This window comes from Panulirus ornatus, chromosome 56 (assembly GCF_036320965.1).
Source record: "Panulirus ornatus isolate Po-2019 chromosome 56, ASM3632096v1, whole genome shotgun sequence".
Classification (NCBI taxonomy): Eukaryota; Metazoa; Arthropoda; class Malacostraca; order Decapoda; family Palinuridae; genus Panulirus; species Panulirus ornatus.
Window position 1 is genome coordinate 10,410,616 of NC_092279.1, and position 25,321 is coordinate 10,435,936.

The 25,321-nt window shown below is 42.6% G+C and overlaps 1 protein-coding gene across 1 annotated transcript; it reads right to left on the reverse strand.

Annotated features, from left to right (window-relative positions):
- Positions 1–1,777: 1,777 nt before the first annotated feature.
- On the reverse strand, positions 1,778–9,084 carry LOC139765775 (uncharacterized). The gene is made up of 8 exons (XM_071693563.1): positions 8,840–9,084; positions 7,820–8,000; positions 6,444–7,495; positions 5,817–5,971; positions 5,278–5,431; positions 4,674–4,888; positions 2,704–2,931; positions 1,778–2,352 (listed from the first exon to the last, which is right to left on the reverse strand). Exons 1-8 carry the CDS (start codon positions 8,988–8,990, stop codon positions 1,963–1,965), a joined length of 2,526 nt encoding a protein of 841 aa, XP_071549664.1. The 5' UTR covers positions 8,991–9,084; the 3' UTR covers positions 1,778–1,962.
- Between the last annotated feature and the right edge of the window lie 16,237 nt (positions 9,085–25,321).

Below are 25,321 nucleotides of genomic sequence, written 5' to 3' on the forward strand. Positions count from 1 at the left end.
ACACGCAAATATACTTACTTATACATCTCAACGTATACATATATATACACACACAGACATTTACATATATACACATGTACATAATTCATAGTCTGCCTTTATTCATTCCCATCGCCACCTCGCCACACATGAAATAACAACCCCCTCCCCCCTCATGTGTGCGAGGTAGCGCTAGGAAAAGACAACAAAGGCCCCATTCGTTCACACTCAGTCTCTAGCTGTCATGTAATAATGCATCGAAACCACAACTCCCTTTCCACATCCAGGCCCCACACAACTTTCCATGGTTTACCCCAGACGCTTCACATGCCCTGGTTCAATCCGTTGACAGCGCGTCGACCCCGGTATACCACATCGTTCCAATTCACTAATCCTTGCACGCCATTTACCCTCCTGCATGTTCAAGCCCCGATCACTCAAAATCTTTTTCACTCCATCTTTCCACCTCCAATTTGGTCTCCCACTTCTCCTCGTTCCCTCCACCTCTGACACATATATCCTCTTGGTCAATCTTTCCTCACTCATTCTCTCCATGTCACCAAACCATTTCAAAACACCCTCTTCTGCTCTCTGAACCACACTCTTTTTATTACCACACATCTCTCTTACCCTATTATTACTTACTCGATCAAACCACCTCACACCACATATTGTCCTCAAACATCTCATTTCCAGCACATCCACCCTCCTGCGCACAACTCTATCCATAGCCCACGCCTCGCAACCATACAACATTGTTGGAACCACTATTCCTTCAAACATACCCACCTTTGCTTTCCGAGATAATGTTCTCGACTTCCACACATTCTTCAAGGCTCCCAGAATTTTCGCCCCCGTCTCCCACCCTATGATTCACTTCTGCTTCCATGGTTCCATCCACTGCCAAATCCACTCCCAGATATCAAAAACACTTCACTTCCTCCATTCAAACTTACCTCCCAGTTGATTTGACCCTCAACCCTACTGTACCTAATACCCTTGCTCTTATTCACATTTACTCTCAACTTTCTTCTTCCACACACTTTACCAAACTCAATCACCAGCTTCTGCAGTTTCTCACATGAATCAGCCACCAGCGATGTATCATCAGCGAACAACAACTGACTCACTTCCCAAGCTCTCTCATCCACAACAGACTTCATACTTGCCCCTCTTTCCAAAACTCTTGCATTCACCTCCCTAACAACCCCATCCATAAACAAATTAAACAACCATGGAAACATCACACACCCCTGCCGCAAACCTACATTCACTGAGAACCAATCACTTTCCTCTCTTTCTACACGTACACATGCCTTACATCCTCGATAAAAACTTTTCACTGCTTCAAACAACTTGCCTCCCACAACATATATTCTTGGTACCTTCCACAGAGCATCTCTATCAACTCTATCATATGCCTTCTCCAGATCCATAAATGCTACATACAAATCCATTTGCTTTTCTAAGTATTTCTCACATACATTCCTCAAAGTAAACACCTGATCCACAAATCCTCTACCACTTCTGAAACCACACTGCTCTTCCCCAATATATATATATATATATATATATATATATATATATATATATATATATATATATATATATATATATATATATATATATATATATATATATATATATATAAATATATATATATATATATATATATATATATATATATATATATATATATATATATATATATATATATATATATATATATATATATATATATATATATATATATATTCCTAAGAGTCCACGGGGAAATGAAACACGATAAGTTTCCAAGTGCACTCTCGTGTAATAATGACATCATCATTGAGATACAAGAAAAAATATGTCAGTTGATATACAACGAAGAGACGTAGTGAATCAAGATATCAAAAGTATTCTAAGTATTCTAAGTAAGCTTGGCCAAGCTTCTGTACCATGAAAGCAATGAAACACATCCTGTGTGAAAATAGGCTGATTACATTAGGCAAAGATGTAGATCCAGTAGATGAAGTTGAAGGTGGTGAAGTAACAAGGGATGAAGATGAGCGCCTGTGTGAAGATCCTGTCAGAGAGCCGCTTTCTCCGCTCTTGGTCCGTCTCTTCACCGACCGACGTAAACCACGGGCGGCTGACTGTGGCCGGCTGGGACATCAGACCCCTTGATGACTCTGGCCTGCTGTTGACCCCATTGTTGACCGGGCTGACCTTGATAGGGGAAGTTGACCCAACAGCCCCGAGGGTCAGCTTCCCGTCACTGGCCATGTCAATGATGACGTGGAAGACGATGACGAAAAAAATGAGGGAGATGCTGAAGAGGAGCCAGACGTCCACCATCTTGAAGTATGAGGTCTTGGGCAGGGAGGTGGAGGTCTGTGGACAGACTTAAGGTTACAACAATCACAATACCAAGGAGTTTGATCATTTACTCAGATTCCCAGAAAAAACTTGATGATTTTTAGATATATCAAGTTACGGAGTGGAAAGTATGAATATCATCACAAAAAAGATAATGTAATCAAATTGGTCTATTTGACTAGAGAATTACATGAAGTATGGAGGAAAGTGCGACGAGATAAGTCGAGAGATTAGGCACTTAAGTAAAGATGGACAGTGAGAGACTAAAAACATTACAAGACTGATCTTATAAGATAATAAAAGCATTAACACAATAAGCGTGTGGAGACTCATGGTGAGTAAGACAGGACCTACGGCAAAACTCACCTGAGTAAAGAGAGCAGCCAAGACCAAGAGCACTGTGAGCGCCGACATGACCCTGGCCTCGAAGTTGTCCCTCCTGAAGACGAGGGAGAGGTAGGCCAGGATGAGGAGGATGACGGTTGGCACGTAGATGGAGATGATGGGGTAACCGACCCGTCGCTGGAGCACTACCTCCACCTGTGCCTCTGCCAGGGTCTGGTTGTTATTAATGCGTAGCGCTACACTCACTACCTGGGAAGTACGACTCAATCACTAACTTTAGTATGGAAACGTTTCTGGTGAAGCAAACGTTCACCACACGTATTAGACAACAGCCACAGTAGAGCTTTAGCCAGGAATATTTTGGCTGAATAAGACCTGTAATTTTGAGAAGCGTTCGTTGCGTTCACTATCTACAAAAGGTTTGGATGGTACCTGAAGTAAGGTTCATTAACTAAACAAAAGCATTTGATCTGTTCGCTAATCATACTCAGACTTCCCTAATATCTAAAACAAGAGTATTTATCAAGCTTAAACCCAGCGTTTTTGGTCTAACTTTGAAGGCATCCTATTATTTGTTTCGACATCTGTTGCACTGTGGTTTGTGAGATACCCTGAGGAAACTCCTATCAAGCAGTACCCTAAAGAACAGTTCTCTGCTTATCACATCTTGTAAACTACAAATGTAGATTTGGATTGTCTTCATTTCTCAGGGCATGTTTGTAACAGTCTTCCGTTATTATGTCCTGACCTTTGACCCGACCCTTAACTTGAGCTGACCTTTGGTTTGATCCTTAAGGTCAGATACATGAAGCTGAAGTACATTCGTAGTGAAAGGGTTAAGTTTGATGTGATGTATATCTTTTCCAGTTGTCTTGTCTCCAGTGTGTTACGTGATCACATCTCTACGAAAATCAGAATAAAACCTTATGTAGGAAAGTTACATTACAATGTACTAAAAGCAATATTGTTTATATCAAGAAACAACAAATGAAAAGGCCAAGGAACGAGACCAATGCACCAGTGGACATACTGCTATGAGATAATGTTGGACTAAAGCCTTCTGAAGCGTTGTCTGCTCGGTCACAAACCTCACCCAGGGTGACATATGTTGCTGTCTAATCTCTCAGTCTTAGCCCAGTACAGGAGAGGTTAAGGTTTACAAGATATGGTCATGATATTGAGGAAGAAAGTTTGTTTAGGGTTAGACGAGCCGAGTATGATTTCTGGATATCAAATGATTACCGAAGATGATGTTATAGTGACTGATATGAGGACATGTTTTACGTATAGGAATTCTTTCCTGTACTGATTATTGTAAAGTGATTGCGTTGATATCTTATATAAGAGTTTACAGTGCATCACCTCTGAGTCATTAAAATGCAAACGAGGGCAAAACTAACAACGATGAAAACTTTGGTCGTAACAAATCAAAACATAATGATAATTTTCTGTTTCGTGAGAGAGGGAAGCTTTGGCAGGGTTGTGGTGGTTTGAGGAAAAAGACCAAAGACATGAAAAATGAGATTAAAGCCAAACAATAACAATTGCCTGATGCAGTTATCGCTCGGCCGTCTCGTGTCAGAAAAGTTAAAGGTGAGGAAGAAATTGGTTCTCTTAACCTAAGAAAAGTTGATCTAAAATGTTCCGATCCCAGAGTTAATGTCTGCCTCTTGTGATCACCGATCCATGATGCTGTACATTGATCTCCAGCAAACCAATCATTCTTCCCCAGTCAAAATATTTTTGGACAGTTGGATGTTTTACGGATTAGCCAAAGATTTATTTCCCTAAACTGAAAAAATTCATTTCCAAATCCATTTCGGTTATAAAAGGGAATCATTTAGAACGGTTTTGTTAGAGAAGAATGTGTATGTGAGAGAGAGAGAGAGAGAGAGAGAGAGAGAGAGAGAGAGAGAGAGAGAGAGAGAGAGAGAGAGAGAGAGAGAGAGAGAGAGAGAGGCTCTCCACAACATGCCTGCTCCAGGACCTACCGTGTACTCTATGAGCAGCTCTGCTCCCACGTAGGAGACACGTGACACGTTTTGTTGGAGGACCACGAAGTCGGTGGCGGCCGAGAGGACCTCGAGGTCCATGTAGCAGCGCTGGGTGTCGAAGGGGTACAACTGCAGGTTGAGATCACACAAGAACTGCGAAGTGTACTTTCGCTCCACGCTCAGTGGGTTCTCGATACCCAGGTATACGTTCACTATAGCAGGGGAAGGGAGACAGAGTCATATATCTATAATTCTTTGGTACGATAAATGGCACTTTGTCTTTGTGGCATGATGTCGTAACTAAAATACCAATCGTACACCTGGATATGATTTTAAGGCACACTGTTACTTCCTGGGTTTACGGGATATCCTTACGTAAGGATGTTTTATCTCGAGTATTTGAGTAAACGTCAAGATTTTAGGAAGGATAATATTTCTAGCTTTGTTTATCCAAGGCACCACTATAACTGGTGCAGCACGAGAGGTTTCCCTTCTACATACCTCACAAAGACCCCCTCCCATCATACACCCTCCTGCACCTCCTAAAACTCTTCTCATGCATGAACTTCTGCCCCAGTAACTTCCCACTGGCCACACTCACCATCCTCGGGCATGGAGAGGTCGTCGGCCAAGGGACGTCCCCAGCGGTGTATAGTAAGGACAGCCTCGTCATCCACCAGTGTTCTCTCCGTCCCTCGGACGTTGACCAGCGTCAGCGTTGGCGTCCAGACACTCCCATGGTCCGTGACCGGCACCTGAGGGTCACCGAACACACACCGAAAACAGATTACAAGATGCATATGATGGTGCAAGACGGGTGGACGGAAGAGGAAAACTGAGATGTGTATGAAGGGAACAATGAAGGATGTGTGATGATTAGTTCTGTGTTATGAGATGGACGTAAGAGAAGAAGAAACCTAGCAACATGGAGACATAATATGTTCGTTCTCTCATATAGCAAAAATCAGATGTGGATGTATAACAAAGTGTACAACGGACATTGATGTCTAAAGGTATTGAATATGAATCATGAAGGTTCAGAAACTGATTCAGGTGAGCATCTCTATCCACGGAGAGGGGTTCATGTGGTCAGAGCCACGTAGTAAGTTACCGGTGCTGGACTGAAGATGGTGAACGAACCTGATTCAGGCGCGACGCGGATTTTAGGTTATGGAAACGAAGTCTGAGGTCACGCCAAGTGATGTTGAGGTGGTAGGTGACCTCCAGGTAGCTGTCCTTATCGCTAAGAGACAGACTCACGATCTTCAGTTTGAGGCCAACAGACAGGGGAGAACCTGCAGTGGTTCAGGTAATAAGCACAGGGTGAAAGATCCAGGTGAATATATGGTCACAAAAATCTGTCGTTATTTTTCCCTTCAAAGTGATGGATTTAGATGCAAGATGAAAGGGTAGATACGTGAAGCAACTGGACGCGAAGTGAGTGTTTAACTTCATGATTCACTGTGTTCGACATTTCTTTATAATGCTTCTAAAAAATTCATATTCACCTTAAAGAAATGAAGTATATTTTGACGTGATATAATTATTCAACATTACATTCTGATAGATATCTTGTGCAGGCTACTAAATACTTTAATATATTGTGTATGACGAATGAGTTATGATGTTTGTGGTTGTCATTAATTATGGAGAATGATCTTCACTGATCACAGTGGTTTATATTGTATAGAACAATTGGGAGAGAGAGAGAGAGAGAGAGAGAGAGAGAGAGAGAGAGAGAGAGAGAGAGTGTCCAGGTCATCTCACCAGTGATCTGGCTGGGCGGGGGTAGGCTGTGGTGGTAGCCGACAGGTCGGTGCACCAGCTGACACTCTTGCTCGTCACTCTCGTCCAGACAGTCGGGTCTCCGGTCACAGCGACCCAAGCGGGAGATGCAGGAACCATCCCTGCACGTAAACTGATTGACCGTACAGGAGCTAAGCTGTAGGAGTTGTGTTCCCCTCCTCCCGCACACCTCTCTCTCCATCGTCCAATTTCGACGTCCCATTGGCCAGCGGTCCTCCTCGAAGGGGAGTCTAGCGATGACCTCGTCGCTGATGGCATTCCGCCACACCCACGCCTGGCTCTCCTCGAGGATCTCATAGTGGTAGTAGCCTCGGAACACCAGGATGCTCTGCTCAGGATGCACGAGACCAAATTTGTAATTAGCTGTGTCCTCCTCACAAGGGCCTCGTAGAGTCCACTCCTTCTGAGATGGAAGGATACACATGGCTGGACGGTTGACGTGGCAGGGGTAGTCATGCAGGTATTCATGGTCCATAACGAGACAATTTTGCCACTGGAGTCCATTTGGGTCATTGCTGCCCCATTTCAACCACGTCAGCTGCTCCCCCGTACGAGCGTTGATGTATACTCCCTCCTGGAGTTCGTCTGTGGCTCCTATCCACATTATACTTAGTGACGGCGGCGCAAACATAGTGCGATTCAGTTGTAAGGCGTGCTCTAGGTTCTGAGGCACCGGTAAGTAGCCTCCAATACCCGCACAGGCATATCGAGCGGCCTCGTAAGGCATGGCGTGAAATTTGATATATGAAGACTTACTCTTTTTCTCACATACGTCGTCCTTAGGTATCTCGACGAAGGATGCATCGCTCAAGATCCACTCGTGTTCCCAGGGAATGACGAGTCCTGGGGGATCGACGCCGCAGGACGCCAGCTGGGCCACTTCAGATGACGTTAAGGTTCGGCTCCAGACCCCAGCGTGCGTCATCTGGCCGCTGAAGCTCCGAGCTTTGGCAAACTCATAGAGGTAATTGAAGCTATACTGACCCAGCACCAGGGTTGCCTCAGCAAACCATCTGTGGGAAGATGAACGAGGCAGGGATAACGATTATGTGAGAGACCACAAGTATGGCCCAGCAACATCTGGTTATGCCTCACATTGGTCTCATCAAACAAAAGATTGACACAGTGTTCAGACAATCACACTTATATGTTTTCACAAAAAGCAAAGGTCTGTGGGTTTTACATTGAATGAAAATAACAAATGTTGATTATCATCGAAGAGTAAAGGCGATAAACTGAGAAAGAACGCTTTGTGCATATTTGTAGAACTTGAAAGCACCATGTAGCTGCATAAGCAGAGAGAGAGAGAGAGAGAGAGAGAGGGAGAGAGAGATCACCTGGTGGTGTTCCTGGAAATGACCCCCTGGAGCTGGCCGTCCAGATAGGCAGCAATCTCGGCGCTCGTGTAGTTATAGGTGAGGCAGAAGTGGTACCAGGTGAGCACCTGGAGCGGATCAGAGATGCCCAGGAAGTAGAAGGCAGAGGTGACGATGGGCCGCACGTAGTCCACGAACACCTCTGGTGAAGGTAACAGTGAGCCATGATTCATGAACTGACTGACGCCAGTATTCCCACAGACACTGGCTATGGTATACACACCTACAGGAAGGTAAAGTATTGATGGTTCGATTTTAAAGAACAAAAGATAAGCGTATCCACATTAGATTAAGATTGCACTATTTCTGTGGTTCTAGTTTACATTACTACAACGAAAAATTTGATGAGTATTTCGTTATCAGGTGATCCAACTCAAGAACGAAGACGTTACCTGTGTTGAAGGGAAACATAACACTTACCGGAAGTCTGTTTCTCACAGAAACGTTTAACTTTAACGTTTGCTGGAACGAACTTATCATGTTACCGAGTGAATCACTTCAGATCTGGTGGAACCCACCACCTAGCAGCTGTAATCTCTATAACTTAATTAAAAACAGATACTCTGATACATAGGGTTTGTGGAAGTATTGCCACATGAGGATGCCCAGGAACATCATGCATTCCCAGGACACCCAGGAACATCATGCACTCCCAGGACACCCAGATACATCATGCACTCCCAGGACACCCAGGAACATCATGCATTCCCATGATGATAAGTCTCCAGGACACATAAAGCACCGTACATCACTGTGACAAGTCTTCAGGTCACCCATGAGAACACGCAGGAACATCATCAGTCTCTCGGGCATACAGTAGCATCATATACTGCCTTGGTAAGTCTCTAGGATACAAACTTCATATGTCCTTGTTTCTTAGGCAAACAACAATACGTGCACACACAAACGGACAAACACACTCAGACACAGACGTACAAAGAAATTGGATTTCTTCCGTCCAGTCGATGCTTCCTCCCTGACCTGTGTTAATCTCTCTTGTTTCCTCCAGGGAGGTGAGGGAGAACACGTGGGTCAGGGGCCTGAAGTAGAAGACCTTGAACCTGACGCAGACGGAGGCGGAGGGCATCTTGGGCGTGGTGATGGAGCTCTGAGCCCAGGACATGTTGGTCATGACCCCATCTTCCTGCAGCACTAGCACTTTCACCCCCGCCGTCTGCTGCCACGTCGTCGCCAGCAACGCTGATGAGGAACGACACCGTTTACTACGAGGATTTCAAGATATTAAACCCTTGAACACGACGGTACGACCCTTGAACACGACGGTACGACCCTTGAACACGACGGTACGACCCTTGAACACGACGGTACAACCCTTGAACACGACGGTGTTATGGCCTAGTCTTTGACCTGACTCTTTAGTGTCAGGTTGAGTCAGGCTATTATGCCTTTGGATCGACACCTTTTTGTTCAAGGATCATGTCGTAGTGCTCAATGGTCATGTCGTCATGTCAAGGGTCACATCGCTGTGTTCAAGGATTAAGGTAAAGTAGTAGATGCTGGTAATGTGTACCACACAACACAGGTGTTTCGCTCTGAATAACAAACGGTAACTGAATATTAGTGAACTATAATCTGTAACATACATGTGAAACATGCATACGACATACATGTGAAACATACATGGCAACATACATGTGAAGCATACATAGCGACATACACCTCAGACATACATGAGAATATACATAGCAGCATATACCTTAAATACACACAGCAGCATATACCTTAAATACATATAGCAACATTCACTTAAACATATGCAGCAGCATATGCCTCAAATATATATAGCAACGTACACTTCAGATAAACATAGCAACATACATCTCAAATATGCACAGCAACACACACCTCAAATATATATATAACAATATAATTCTCAAACATACATAACAATATTCTTTCCTGCGTCTCCAGTGGATCTAGCCGGCTTGAGATCAGCCTATGGCTGAATAGCTTTCTTGATGGCTGACTGGCGGGAGGAACTTCAGGAGCTGAAGAATTTTGGAGGAATTTGTATGAAGATTTTTGGGAACGTTGAATGAAGAGACGCATTTTGGGGTTTGAAGAATTATGGAGGGATTTGTTGGAGGGTTTGTGGGAGTGAAGTGAGTAAGAGAAGGTCTGGCAAATGGAAGATAAACATGAGTGTTTGACAGAGCCTGGTGTTCTCCCGAGCTGTTCCACTCTCAATAACTAAAGGAGTTTCCCTTTTGTTGCTGGAGTGAAATGTTCAATATATCAGGGTCAGAAGTACGTAACGTCCTCGTCACATGATAAGCCCGTGTTCTCTACACAAGATATTTACTTTGTCATACGTCACAGAAAATATGGATAATTGTACCTTACCTGTGGTAAGAGTGAGGAACCTCCACATCCTCTTACCTGTGGTAAGAGTGAGGAACCTCCACATCCTCTTACCTGTGGTAAGAGTGAGGAACCTCCACATCCTCTTACCTGTGGTAAGAGTGAGGAACCTCCACATCCTCTTACCTGTGGTAAGAGTGAGGAACCTCCACATCCTCTTACCTGTGGTAAGAGTGAGGAACCGCCACATCCTCTTGGCTGCGGGAAGTGAGAGATATTGGAGGCCAGGTTGGTGGTGGGCGAAGGTCTTCACTGTCTTTGGCCTGAAGGGCGGAGTTAGCGGCTACGTCACCGTGAGTGTTCACCAATAGCATCATGAGGTCGGGATGGTTACCTGGTACTACCAGGTGTTGGGGGGGGGGGTGACATAGACTTCTTCGTACAGTAGATATGGTCGTTAATGGAATGGTTAGTGGACGAAAATGACCGCAGGTAGGATGACTTTAAGGGTGATATGTTTTAGAGTTACTAAAAAGCTATATCGTGTGGCTTTATGGTGAGAAGGTCCTTACACAAGCGCAACACCTGCCAACATGAGCGTAATGTGTGTGTGTGTTTGTGTGTGTGTGTGTGTGTGTGTGTGTGTGTGTGTGTTTGGTCTACAAAGATATATGTATAAGTTGGGTCTTTGGAACCTGAGTGAGCAGCCTTCTTTAAACGATTCTGTTTACCTCTGTGTCTCCTTTGATTCAACTTGCAGCAGCAGCAGCAGTATCTTGGTCCCTGGGAACGTCTTAAGCATACTTAAACACCTCTAGACCAAAGAAACTTACCAGCTTGGCTGCCTGAACCCCCAAATTGCCTACAATTAATTTAGCTTGAGAATTGAGCAATAGCTGACAACTATTCTGCTTTACCACTTAAGCTAAGTTCAAAAAGCTAATAGCTCCCAGTGAAACATAACTGTAGTGATGATGTTTCTACATTTCTTAAGTTAACATCACCTTAGCAGGTCGTAAACATTTCTCTTCTTATTACTTATTGAAAATCCTTCCATTAATGAAAGGTTACTAGGACGCACACTCATCTTTACTATCAATGTAAGAAAAATAGATTTTACAAATGTTTGTTAACAGTCACCTTTGTAAACAACGCAGATTTTCTTTTATATCGTAAGCCTAACACCAGATCGTTAACACATCATTCAAATCAAATTTTATCCAAAAGGCTATTCTGAAGAACAAGATTCTTTTCCTTGTGGGATCACAGAATATATGTGGAGAGACATTGAGGGAATGCAGGCAGTGAAGTCATTAATCATATTCAAGTTTCGTATCAGCTGTAAGTATTATTACTTTTCCTTGATTCTTTTATCTAGGATTCATCTACACATTCCCTTATACTTTCTGCTTTTCTTTTGATATCAATCATATGTCGGTTGCGTGAACATTTCCCATTCATTGTTCCTCTCCCTTTCTTTCTACACTCGTCTTTTATAACATGTCTCCCACATGATCTAATGTCTCTCCAATTTCATTTTTCATATATTCATACAATCATGAAATTCGACTTCATGAATATCTAACAGTTTTTGTTGTGAACAGGGGCGTTGTCGTGATTTTCTGAGGGTGATACATTTGCAATGAGTGAGGAAGTCAGCATACGTTATGCTAACTGTCAGGTTAACACACACTATGATTAACATCTTAACAAAGGCAACAAAGATCATGAGTCATGATCAAAGAGATGTAACCTTTTAAGTTCCTATCCTATTCTTCCACAACATCACTTCCTTTATATACATTTTCTCAAATAATTTCTCTTCTTAGTCTCTCTCTCTCTCTCTCTCTCTCTCTCTCTCTCTCTCTCTCTCTCTCTCTCTCTCTCTCTCTCTCTCTCTCTCTCTCTCTCTCTCTCTCTCTCTCTCTCTCTCTCTCTCTCTCTTTTCAGTTACTGGAAGTTCACAAATTGTGTATATGCCAACACTGTATATAAAGGACCATCCAAATGGGTAGTTAAGTTGGAGGGTAGGTGATCAAGTTAGTAGGTAAGAAGGTAGGTAGTTAAGTAGGTGAGTAAGAAGGTAGGTTGGTAGATAGTAGGTAGTTAGTAGGTAGTTAGCAGGTAGGTAGTAAGTTGGTAGGTACATGGGAGAGGCAGATAACATGTGGCCTGATGGTCCATAACGGCATTATCTGTAGAAAATATTTGAACATGATGATGTTAGAAGCAAAACAGCATAGCAGGTGGCACTTCCCCACCTACCTCTCCCTGCGACTCATCTGATGGCAGGAAAAAGATGGGAAATGATACCATGCAACTTGGGAGTAAGATACCACCAGGGAAATTCTATGAGTCCGGATTGGAAAGAGTTCCCCATCACCTTATTTCTGATCATCTTGGTATTGATTAATGGGACCTGATCATTTTATTGACTAAGGGGTAAACAAGCTTTGTCATCTTATTGACCAGGGGTAAATATCCCTGTTATTTTATGGATCAAGGAGTACATGACCCATCATTTTACTGACCAAGGGGTAAACAACTGCTATTTCAATGCTCTGGTGGTTAACAACCCTATCATTTTAATGATCAGTAGTAATCAGTCTTGTCGCATCCTCATAGCGTAGTCACTCTCCTGGCTCTCATCAACATACATACATACATACATAAATACATACATACGTAACATTTGCCAACACATTCAATCACAAGACTCGTTCATCGTAATCGTAGATTTTCCTGCAGTGAGTGTACATGCTAGGTTGCCTTTTGACAAAATCTCGTCGCAAGTCGTCGTACGATTAAGTTTTCAGGTCCTCAAGTGAGGAACTGTAAAATATTCGATCAAGAATGATGGACAGAACAAAAGGTCAGTAATTGGTTAAGCTCACCTACTATAGAACAATGCAAAATGAATAAGAACCATGATATAAAATGAAATATTCAGTAGCTGTCTCGCCGATTAGTTAGCATCGGTGATCAGATAGTAATTTGCTGACAAAATTGTTTTTCTTTGGTTTCACTCAATCATTCAATTCATCAACTTATCCTACTTAAAAAGCTTTGCAAATGTCGAGATTCATAAAAATATCAGTTAGGAGGAATCAAATTTTTTCATTTACACTAAGTACACCAAAAACGTAAAATAACTCTCACGAACTGTCATGTAGTTTAATCAGATTGTTCGGTTAAAGTCTAAGCAAACAACCTAATCTATCATCAAGTGGTGTGCTCTGCCACCCGACATTACCTAACTTTAGCGTTACCTAGAGGTGTCGCCTGGAAAACTAGCAATGTCGCAAAAACCGGCAATATGATGTATGGCCCACTAGAACCGACTAGTTTAGATAGTAACAAATTCGAATGAAAAAGAAAAAATAATCCAGCATTAACACTTGTCATATAAACCTATAATCGTTTCTGTCAGTCTTAAAGACAGTTATCGTTTTCTGTGGTTAGAATACTTTTGTCAGAGAAAACTAATTTGCGACACCGAAATTTAGGTGTGACTGAGGTAATATATCGTACATATCAACACCATATGTACATTGTACGATAAACAAACCTTTTGGAAAAGTTAATGGTTAGCGAAAAGCATTAATGAAAGAAATTACCTAAACAAGGAAAACTGCCACCTACTCACAGTGTCTCCTTCCAATATAAATCGTCCATAACTTTTGTCATGTTCTCTTGGTTAATCATGTTATCCCCGCCTGACCCACCACACAAAGCTTTGGTTTAAAGGAACCGTCATAAGCAACAGTTTTATATATATATATATATATATATATATATATATATATATATATATATATATATATATATATATATTTTTTTTTTTTTTTATACTTTGTCGCTGTCTCCCGCGTTTGCGAGGTAGCGCAAGGAAACAGACGAAAGAAATGGCCCAACCCACCCCCCATACACATGTATATACATACGTCCACACACGCAAATATACATACCTACACAGCTTTCCATGGTTTACCCCAGACGCTTCACATGCCTTGATTCAATCCACTGACAGCACGTCAACCCCGGTATACCACATCGCTCCAATTCACTCTATTCCTTGCCCTCCTTTCACCCTCCTGCATGTTCAGGCCCCGATCACACAAAATCTTTTTCACTCCATCTTTCCACCTCCAATTTGGTCTCCCTCTTCTCCTTGCTCCCTCCACCTCCGACACATATATCCTCTTGGTCAATCTTTCCTCACTCATCCTCTCCATGTGCCCAAACCACTTCAAAACACCCTCTTCTGCTCTCTCAACCACGCTCTTTTTATTTCCACACATCTCTCTTACCCTTACGTTACTCACTCGATCAAACCACCTCACACCACACATTGTCCTCAAACATCTCATTTCCAGCACATCCATCCTCCTGCGCACAACTCTATCCATAGCCCACGCCTCGCAACCATACAACATTGTTGGAACCACTATTCCTTCAAACATACCCATTTTTGCTTTCCGAGATAATGTTCTCGACTTCCACACATTCTTCAAGGCCCCCAGAATTTTCGCCCCCTCCCCCACCCTATGATCCACTTCCGCTTCCATGGTTCCATCCGCTGCCAGATCCAGTCCCAGATATCTAAAACACTTTACTTCCTCCAGTTTTTCTCCATTCAAACTCACCTCCCAATTGACTTGACCCTCAACCCTACTGTACCTAATAACCTTGCTCTTATTCACATTTACTCTTAACTTTCTTCTTTCACACACTTTACCAAACTCAGTCACCAGCTTCTGCAGTTTCTCACATGAATCAGCCACCACCGCTGTATCATCAGCGAACAACAACTGACTCACTTCCCAAGCTCTCTCATCCCCAACAGACTTCATACTTGCCCCTCTTTCCAAAACTCTTGCATTTACCTCCCTAACAACCCCATCCATAAACAAATTAAATTATATATATATATATATATATATATATTCTTTTTCTTATTATTATACTTTGTCGCTGTCTCCCGCGTTAGCGAGGTAGCGCAAGGAAACAGACGAAAAAATGGCCCAACCAACCCACATACACATGCATAAACATACACGTCCACACACGCACATATACATACCTATACATTTCAACGTATACATATATATATACATACATAGACATATACATATACACACATGTACATAATTCATACTTGATGTCTTTATCTATTCATGTCACCACCCCGCCACACAGGAGGGGGAAAGGAGGGCAAGGAATAGAGTGAATTGGATCGATGTGGTATACCGGGGTTGACGTGCTGTCAGTGGATTGAATCAGGGCATGTGAAGCGTCTGGGGTAAACCATGGAAAGTTGTGTGGGGCCTGGATGTGGAAAGGGAGCTGTGGTTTCGAGTATTATTGCGTGGCAGCTAGAGACTGAGTGTGAACGAATGGGGCCTTTGTTGTCTTTTCCTAGTGCTACCTCGCATACATGAGGGGGGAGGGGGAAGGTATTCCATGTGTGGCGAGGTGGCGATGGGAGTGAATGGGGGCAGACAGTGTGAATTGTGTGCATGGGTATATATGTATGTGTCTGTGTATGTATATATATGTGTGTACACTTGAGATGTATAGGTATGTATATTTGCGTGTGTGGACGTGTGTGAGTATACATTGTGTATGGGGGTGGGTTGGGCTATTTCTTTAGTCTGTTTCCTTGCGCTACCTCGCAAACGCGGGAGACAGCGACAAAGCAAAATAGATAAAAAAGCAAATATATATATATATATATATATATATATATATATATATATATATATATATATATATATATATATATATATATATATATATATTATCCCTGGGGATAGGGGAGAAAGAATACTTCCCACGTATTCCCTGCGTGTCGTAGAAGGCGACTAAAAGGGAAGGGAGCGGGGGGCTGGAATTCCTCCCCTCTCGTTTTTTTTTTTTTTTTTTTTTTTTCCAAAAGAAGGAACAGAGAAGAGGGCCAGGTGAGGATATTTCCTCAAAGGCCCAGTCCTCTGTTCTTAACGCTACCTCGCTGTCGCGGGAAATGGCGGATAGTATGAAAAAAAAAAAAAAAAAAAAAATATATATATATATATATATATATATATATATATATATATATATATATATATATATATATATATATATATATATATATATTGGAAAGGATCACAATTTTGCGCGTGATCAAGATATTCCTATGAGTCCACTGGGAAAATGAAACACGAAAAGTTCCCAAGTGCACTTTCGTGTAATAATCACATCATCAGGGGAGACACAAGAGAGAAATATAACAGTCAGTTGATATACATCGAAGAGACGAAGCTAGGACGCCATTTGGACAATCACATGCTTACCAAATGGCGTCCTAGCTTCGTCTCTTCGATGTACATCAACTGAATGTTATATTTCTTTCTTGTGTCTCCCCTGATGATGTGATTATTACACGAAAGTGCACTTGAGAACTTTTCGTGTTTCATTTTCCCCGTGGACTCATAGGAATATATATATATATATATATATATATATATATATATATATATATATATATATATATATATATATATATATATATATTTTTTTTTTTTTTTTTATACTTTGTCGCTGTCTCCCGCGTTTGCGAGGTAGCGCAAGGAAACAGACGAAAGAAATGGCCCAACCCCCCCCATACACATGTACATACACACGTCCACACACGCAAATATACATACCTACACAGCTTTCCTTGGTTTACCCCGGACGCTTCACATGCCTTGATTCAATCCACTGACAGCACGTCAACCCCTGTATACCACATCGCTCCAATTCACTCTATTCCTTGCCCTCCTTTCACCCTCCTGCATGTTCAGGCCCCGATCACACAAAATCCTTTTCACTCCATCTTTCCACCTCCAATTTGGTCTCCCTCCTCGTTCCCTCCACCTCCGACACATATATCCTCTTGGTCAATCTTTCCTCACTCATTCTCTCCATGTGCCCAAACCATTTCAAAGCACCCTCTTCTGCTCTCTCAACCACGCTCTTTTTATTTCTACACATCTCTCTTACCCTTACGTTACTTACTCGATCAAACCACCTCACACCACACATTGTCCTCAAACATCTCATTACCAGCACATCCATCCTCCTGCGCACAACTCTATCCATAGCCCACGCCTCGCAACCATACAACATTGTTGGAACTACTATTCCTTCAAACATACCCATTTTTGCTTTCCGAGATAATGTTCTCGACTTCCACACATTTTTCAAGGCTCCCAAAATTTTCGCCCCCTCCCCCACCCTATGATCCACTTCCGCTTCCATGGTTCCATCCGCTGACAGATCCACTCCCAGATATCTAAAACACTTCACTTCCTCCAGTTTTTCTCCATTCAAACTCACCTCCCAATTGACTTGACCCTCAACCCTACTGTACCTTATAACCTTGCTCTTATTCACATTTACTCTTAACTTTCTTCTTCCACACACTTTACCAAACTCCGTCACCAGCTTCTGCAGTTTCTCACATGAATCCGCCACCAGCGCTGTATCATCAGCGAACAACAACTGACTCACTTCCCAAGCTCTCTCATCCCCAACAGACTTCATACTTGCCCCTCTTTCCAAGACTCTTGCATTTACCTCCCTAACAACCCCATCCATAAACAAATTAAACAACCATGGAGACATCACACACCCCTGCCGCAAACCTACATTCACTGAGAACCAATCACTTTCCTCTCTTCCTACACGTACACATGCCTTACATCCTCGATAAAAACTTTTCACTGCTTCTAACAACTTGCCTCCCACACCATATATTCTTAATACCTTCCACAGAGCATCTCTATCAACTCTATCATATGCCTTCTCCAGATCCATAAATGCTACATACAAATCCATTTGCTTTTCTAAGTATTTCTCACATACATTCTTCAAAGCAAACACCTGATCCACACATCCTCTACCACTTCTGAAACCACACTGCTCTTCCCCAATCTGATGCTCTGTACATGCCTTCACCCTCTCAATCAATACCCTCCCATATAATTTACCAGGAATACTCAACAAACTTATACCTCTGTAATTTGAGCACTCACTCTTATCCCCTTTGCCTTTGTACAATGGCACTATGCACGCATTCCGCCAATCCTCAGGCACCTCACCATGAGTCATACATACATTAAATAACCTTACCAACCAGTCAACAATACAGTCACCCCCTTTTTTAATAAATTCCACTGCAATACCATCCAAACCTGCTGCCTTGCCGGCTTTCATCTTCCGCAAAGCTTTTGCTACCTCTTCTCTGTTTACCAAATCATTTTCCCTAACCCTCTCACTTTGCACACCACCTTGACCAAAACACCCTATATCTGCCACTCTGTCATCAGACACATTCAACAAACCTTCAAAATACTCATTCCATCTCCTTCTCACATCACCACTACTTGTTATCACCTCCACATTTACGCCCTTCACTGAAGTTCCCATTTGCTCCCTTGTCTTACGCACCCTATTTACCTCCTTCCAGAACATCTTTTTATTCTCCCTAAAATTTACTGATAGTCTCTCACCCCAACTCTCATTTGCCCTTTTTTTCACCTCTTGCACCTTTCTCTTGACCTCCTGTCTCTTTCTTTTATACTTCTCCCACTCAATTGCATTTTTTCCCTGCAAAAATCGTCCAAATGCCTCTCTCTTCTCTTTCACAAATACTCTTACTTCTTCATCCCACCACTCACTACCCTTTCTAAACAGCCCACCTCCCACTCTTCTCATATATATATATATATATATATATATATATATATATATATATATATATATATATATATATATATATATATATATATATATATATATATATATATATATAATATATATTACTCCCTTACTGGCACCGCATTGAGACTATCAAGCATCCATGGGGAGGGGTTTGGCACCAGGAGAGATGTTTATATCAAATCAAAACGAAACTCGTCTTGGTAAATACAGCGATATTCTCGTGAGACGTAGGATGACAGCCGTGTCGTAGATGATTAGGAAAACATTAGAGGCAGACCAGCAGCTTGTAGTACTGTATACAGACACTGTTGGAGGCTGTGTTGCTGCTGTGATAGTGAGATAGAGAAGACAGGAACACAGTAATCCAGAGGCAATCATTCGAAATGGTAAATGGTGATGGGATATGTCCGCTCCGTGCTCTCTGATATGTGTGTCGTCATCACCACAACACTGGTGGAGGGGAGGTCTGGACTCTCTCATGCTCTCGATTTTATTCCATGAAAAATAAAAACTAGTGAAACATTTCACTCAGAATAAATGAAATGTAGCAAATATGTCTGTATTAGTGTGATAGTGGGGAACCATCCTTTACCAACCCTGTGATATATAGAATGATCAAATGTTGGGATATGGTGTGTACCAACCTCTGCTGGGATGATCATATGTTGGGATATGGGATGTACCAACCTCTGCTGGGATAGGGATTACCCTGGGATGGGATATTTCCAACACTACACCTAGTCTGACGAAAGGTCCCTTGTCTCGATGAAAAGATTAATGTTCTCTATGCACACACTGGAAGTTTGTAGGGTAAGGGGATGAGATACACAAAGGAAAAGAGATAACAGTTAACACCAAAACTCTAGTTCCGTAAAGGAGAGAGAGAGAGAGAGAGAGAGAGAGAGAGAGAGAGAGAGAGAGAGAGAGAGAGAGAGAGAGAGAGAGAGAGAGAGAGAGAGAGAGAGAGAGAGAGAGAGAGAGAGAGAGAGAGAGAGAGAGAGAGAGAGAGAGCCAGTCCTCATGCCGTGTACTGATCGTGTCTACTCTTTCCCCACACATGCTATATTGTCCTCCTGCAGGGGATAGATGATAGGGAACAATGTACTGCTGTGTGTGTGTGTGTGTGTGTGTGTGTGTGTGTGTGTGTGTGTGTGTGTCTGTGCGTGTGTGTGTGTGTGTGTGTCTGTGTGTGTGTGTGTGTGTGTGTGTGTGTGTGTGTGTGTGTGTGTGTGTGTGTGTGTGTGTATGTGTGTGAGTGTGTGTGTGTGTGTGTGTGTGTGTGTGTGTGTATGTTGGGGAGGGGTAGGCCTCTGCCTTCTGTGGATCATACAAGATACGAAGGGAGAGGATATTAAAGCGAGACACGTCGAACAATTATTAAAACAAATTCTATTGAGAGATATAGCAGCAAAATTCTTAATGTTAAAATCATTATCATTTATATTCTATTTGAGCAGAAAAAAATCTGAACTACAAAATATATGAAGGACTTGACGTCCATCAAATTTGCATATGAGTAATAAAGAAGGATTTGCTTAATTGGCCACCAAAAGCAATACACATTTAATTTTCATACATCGAACTGAGTTAATTTGTATTCAATATTCACAGACACAATTTATAGCTAGGTGCTCTTTTTTTTCTTTTAGTATAATTCCCTTTTGGAATTACCTATTTCTACCGTACAGGGAGGGAGTTCTACACTCATGAGCCCCATCTCTTGTACTCTTTCTATTATCATACAACTACCTAAGCTGTCCAAATTCAGAATTCAATCTTTTACTTGATTTTGTTTGTCAATGTAGAAGTACTTTTTAACATCTTTTCTTATAACTTTCTGGCTTAAATCTAAGTACGTTCACTATAGATATTGTCTAACTAATTGTGAATTTATCACGTCAACCCTTACTGTTTTCTCTTCCACGATGGAAACATTTATGACTTCTAACCTCACATGTAACGCAGCTCTCTAGTTAAATTCTGGTACTATCATTGTTGTCCTCTTCTAAACCTCTTTGTGTACTCACCGTGTGTGTAGAGAGAGAGAGAGAGAGAGAGAGAGAGAGAGAGAGAGAGAGAGAGAGAGAGAGAGAGAGAGAGAGAGAGAGAGAGAGAGAGAGAGAGAGAGAGAGAGAGAGAGAGAGAGAGAGAGAGCATACATTCCTCTGTCTCCCAAGTGTTTTTGTTTATCTGGTCGTCTTGGTCACCAGGAAATTGAACGGATATGAGAACTCCATCCCTCAGGGGCCACCCTTTCAACCCTAAGACTGTGTGGTTCTTATAATGGCATCTATCTTGCTCTCTGAATCTCTCTCTCTCTCTCTCTCTCTCTCTCTCTCTCTCTCTCTCTCTCTCTCTCTCTCTCTCTCTCTCTCTCTCTCTCTCTCTCTCTCTCTCTCTCTGTATATAGGAAGCTTGGAAGCTGTACACAGTCTGGGTCTGGTAACCCTGGATTGTAATCAAGTCTAGGTCTGGAAAGTGTCTAATTAACTTCATCTTAGAGTAGTTACCTCGACGTGGTAACGTAATAATGACCAAGGTAACTGTCTTATAGTGAGGAAGGGGTGGGGGGAGGTTCATGGGGTCAGGGGGAAGAGGGGTGAAGATGTAGGTAAGGGGAGATCACCAGGCTCTTGTGAGGAGGAGAAGCAATGAGAAGACCCATGTGTATGTGTGTGTCATCCCAGGGCAGGTGCTGCATCTGGCGAGGGAGAGGAAAGGTGAAGGGAGAGGCAGTGGGAGGGGAGGGGACGGGAGGAAGAAGGTAGAGGAAGGAAGGAGATGTGTAGGGGGAAGGTAATGGGACAGTGGTGGTAAGGTAGCACCTGCCTACTTACCAGTGCCTATGATGGGCTTTTGCCTTTAGGTATTAAGACCGCCTAACGCTCACCGTAGGAGAATTTAGTGCTTAGGATAACGATTGTGTGACTTACATGTTGCTAAGTGTTAATTGGGATATGGAGATACTGTGCATTTTTGGAATGAATGTCAGCAGCTCACATTTACGTGAGGTAGAGAAAAATACAGCAACCTGGGCCAGGGAGGTTGACTTGATAGCCACTGAAGTGCTGGCTCACTGTACACCCGACATGAACCTTCGCGTTGCCCAGCCGAATAACACCTCCCTGGCTGGTGGTTGCCTGCCACTCACTACCAAGGGAAGACTGGGATGGAAAGAGGAGAGGTGCTATCACCTTATGAACAGTGCAAAGCCAGGGGGCATGTAGGTTCCCAGGCAGGGGGCATGTTGACTACCACATATTATTTGAGAGTGTACCCGGTTGCGGTATATGTCCGCGGATATATTCTGCCTTACTGTCATAACTGACAGTCTGACCACAGTGTTGACTCGTCCCACATGAGATGGTCTGATTCCATGGAGGACTGGCGTGGTACAGAGATGTAGGAACATTAGACAGTGTGGGACCTCCCTCACCAGTCATAGCTGTTCCTTCGTTCGTACAGCGATGAATCTGAGACTTTATAAGCACAAAAATGAATGTAAATGACTTAGTTTATAATATCTTTGATTTGTTTAGGGAATTTTTCAGTTAAATATGCAAATTCTTAGAACTTTTCTGCTAGAAAGAGGAAGATAACTTAAGCGTCTATCAGGATTGCTAATATGGGTTGATAGGCGTCCTGATGGGTTATTTTCAAGGCTGTTGATGACACCTCAGCGAAGAACATTATATTATCGACATTTGTTTATCGTCTCATAAAAAACATTGTAAGTGACAGCAATAAATGCTACATAGATCTTGAATCTTTATCAAGCAGTCATCTTCAAACCGTCGTATTATCAAGTTTTCTATCCTAACTTTATTCAGTTTTCTTTGAAATGACTCTAGATTCTCCGGGTTTATGATTAAATTCAGATTTTGTATACATGGAATGAACGTCATCCCGTGTAAGCATCTCCCGTCCATGACCGTCTCCTACATTGCTCCAGTTGCAGCTTCATCACTCCATAGCTAAATTAGTTAACGTTTCTCAAGAATCAAGGAATCCCTCCCTGTGCTTCTTCCCAACGGAGAATCGCAAGGCAGACCCATTCACCCTCCCTCCCCTTCAGCATTAACCCCCTGCCTATATATCCCCTCCATATCTACCCGTCCCTACATACCTCCTGCCCGAGGTAAACCCCTCCTTGTCCCCAATCCCCCCCCTCTCCGTGGTGTCTCATCCCCTCGGGGCCGTTTAAGGGAGAAAGTCTGTAAATCCCTTCGAGAAATTCGGGGATCGTCTTTCCCCTTCTGAGAATCAGAGCTGGACTCCCACACTTAAGTGCTTACTGTTCGATCACCCCGCCCCCCCCACCTCTCTCTCTCTCTCTCTCTCTCTCTCTCTCTCTCTCTCTCTCTCTCTCTCTCTCTCTCTCTCTCTCTCTCTCTCTCTCCTATCGAAGAAAGATTAAGATACATCTATCCCGTGTGGTAGATGTTTTATAGTTGTGTGATTATACTGATGTCAACACTCCTCATTGTAATATTGTATTCACTATGGAGGCACATAGGTCATGCATGGCTTGTACATATCGAAAGGTGTAGACAGGTAGTAGGATCTAAGGATACAGTCACGGAGTGGTGATTGTTTGAACAAATACAACAGAAAAAACAAGAAATTCCAGAGGCAATGATGAACTGCTATGAAAAGGCCGCCTGGTCTGCTGGGGCAATAACACAAAACGCTGCCCCTAGGCAGCGTTTGTGACAACTACGACATGAAGACGTGCTTGCAGTAAGAGGGCCAGCGCAGGGAAGGGAATCCACTCACCCTCAAAGGATTTAAGTCTATGCCTGACTGCAGACCAGCGAATGTACTCTAATGATTTCCTTGTGAGTAAACAAGAGGCAATAACTCGATGGAACTGAAGATAATTTAGCCACAAGGACGACTGAAAGGATCCAATCTTAACCTAAACGTAAAGTAGGTACAGCAGTATGGCAACAGGATCTGTATTAGAGAGAAACATACACTTCATTAGAGATCTTACGAATGTTCAGTAATGTATTAACGAATACAGTGAGGAAGAAGAAATGTTCTTACAAATTTGGTGCATTATAAACTATTTCAAATCCACGTACAATAAAGAGTATCAGTATAAAGAAAGACCAGTGAATCGGAGTTTAAATGTAGAAGTCTTTGGAACAATCATTTAACAAACAACTCTCTTGCTTAACAACGGTTGGAGAATTTACTTGATAAAGATCGTCAGTGAGATTAAAATCAATAAGTTTATACTTTCTTACTGTGCAGTTGATGTTGAATACCAGCTAACTGTTTGAGGATAAACTGTCTCGCAACCTTTAAGACAGAAAGAAGAAGAAACACAGCGAGATAAAGGGAAACAGAGAGAGGGAAGGTCTCGCCTTAGGTTGATCCTGGACAGAAAGAAGCAATTATTTCCAAAGTCAGGCTGTTGTGATGTTCCTTACCTAGCCACATTTGATTATCTTTCACGTCTCTTACACCACCCACTACTGAGGTCTCTCAACCTTAAACACTATCTCTCACTCCGGCCATACTCTGGTGTCTCTCATACGTACGGAAGTATCTCTCATTCAAGTCATACACACAGCTCTTGCGCCCCTCCTTTCCTCCCTCCTTCTGCTACACATTTCTCTGGGGGAAACTTCAAGTAACAATTTCGATATACACTTAGGACAAACCCATACAATACTTTGTCCCCCAGAGAACCATTTCTCGGGGACGTCTGGATAAAGGGTCTCAGGTGCAAGAGATATCAGAAAATCTGTGGGGGTTGTTTTAGATCATCGTCAGATAATCGCATCGACCTTTTGTGGCAAAGTAAGTAAACAGTAGATTTCAAAGTTTATGTTTGCAGTACATGGCCAAAGTGTTTTAGGAAGTTTTACTCTGGGTTCCAGGATGGGGGCTGGAGTGCATCATACTTGGGTTATAGATCAGTAGAAGAAAAGATGAGTACGTCGGTAGAAACGGAGAAACATAGAGATGAAAGCATCCGTAAGGCTATGTTGAAAGCATCTGTAGGGCTATGTTGAAAGCAGATTAAGAATGCTCGAGAGTGAGTGAGAATTACAAGGAGAGATTTCATCACATTCTGGCAAGGAGTGGATCACCTTATGACCACTGACCCAGGGGTACCAACAGCCACAAAGCCACTGTCTCCGTGAGCTGGTCGTCTGTACCCAGCTTCATGAGGCTGGATCCATGGCACTCGACTAACTGCCATTTCCCATAGTTACCTTGTGGAACGAGGCTACTCGAGGACTGGCCGTTATAGTATCTCCATTCTTCGAACAGCGAAAATATAGAAATCTCTTTTGGGATTTATTCTTCCTCTTTCTACAACCTTTCCTCCAGTGAGAGTCAAATCTACAGCAACCAGAGGAACTGTCATCAATCCCT

Coding starts and splice junctions, on each gene's coding strand:
- LOC139765775 (XM_071693563.1), bottom strand. CDS start 8,990: ATGACCAACATGTCCTGGGCTCAGAGCTCCATCACCACGCCCAAGATG. Junction 4,889..5,277: donor CCTCTCCATGCCCGAGGATG/GTGAGTGTGGCC, acceptor CCCCTGCTATAG/TGAACGTATACCTGGGTATC. Junction 2,353..2,703: donor TGGCTGCTCTCTTTACTCAG/GTGAGTTTTGCC, acceptor GTCTGTCCACAG/ACCTCCACCTCCCTGCCCAA.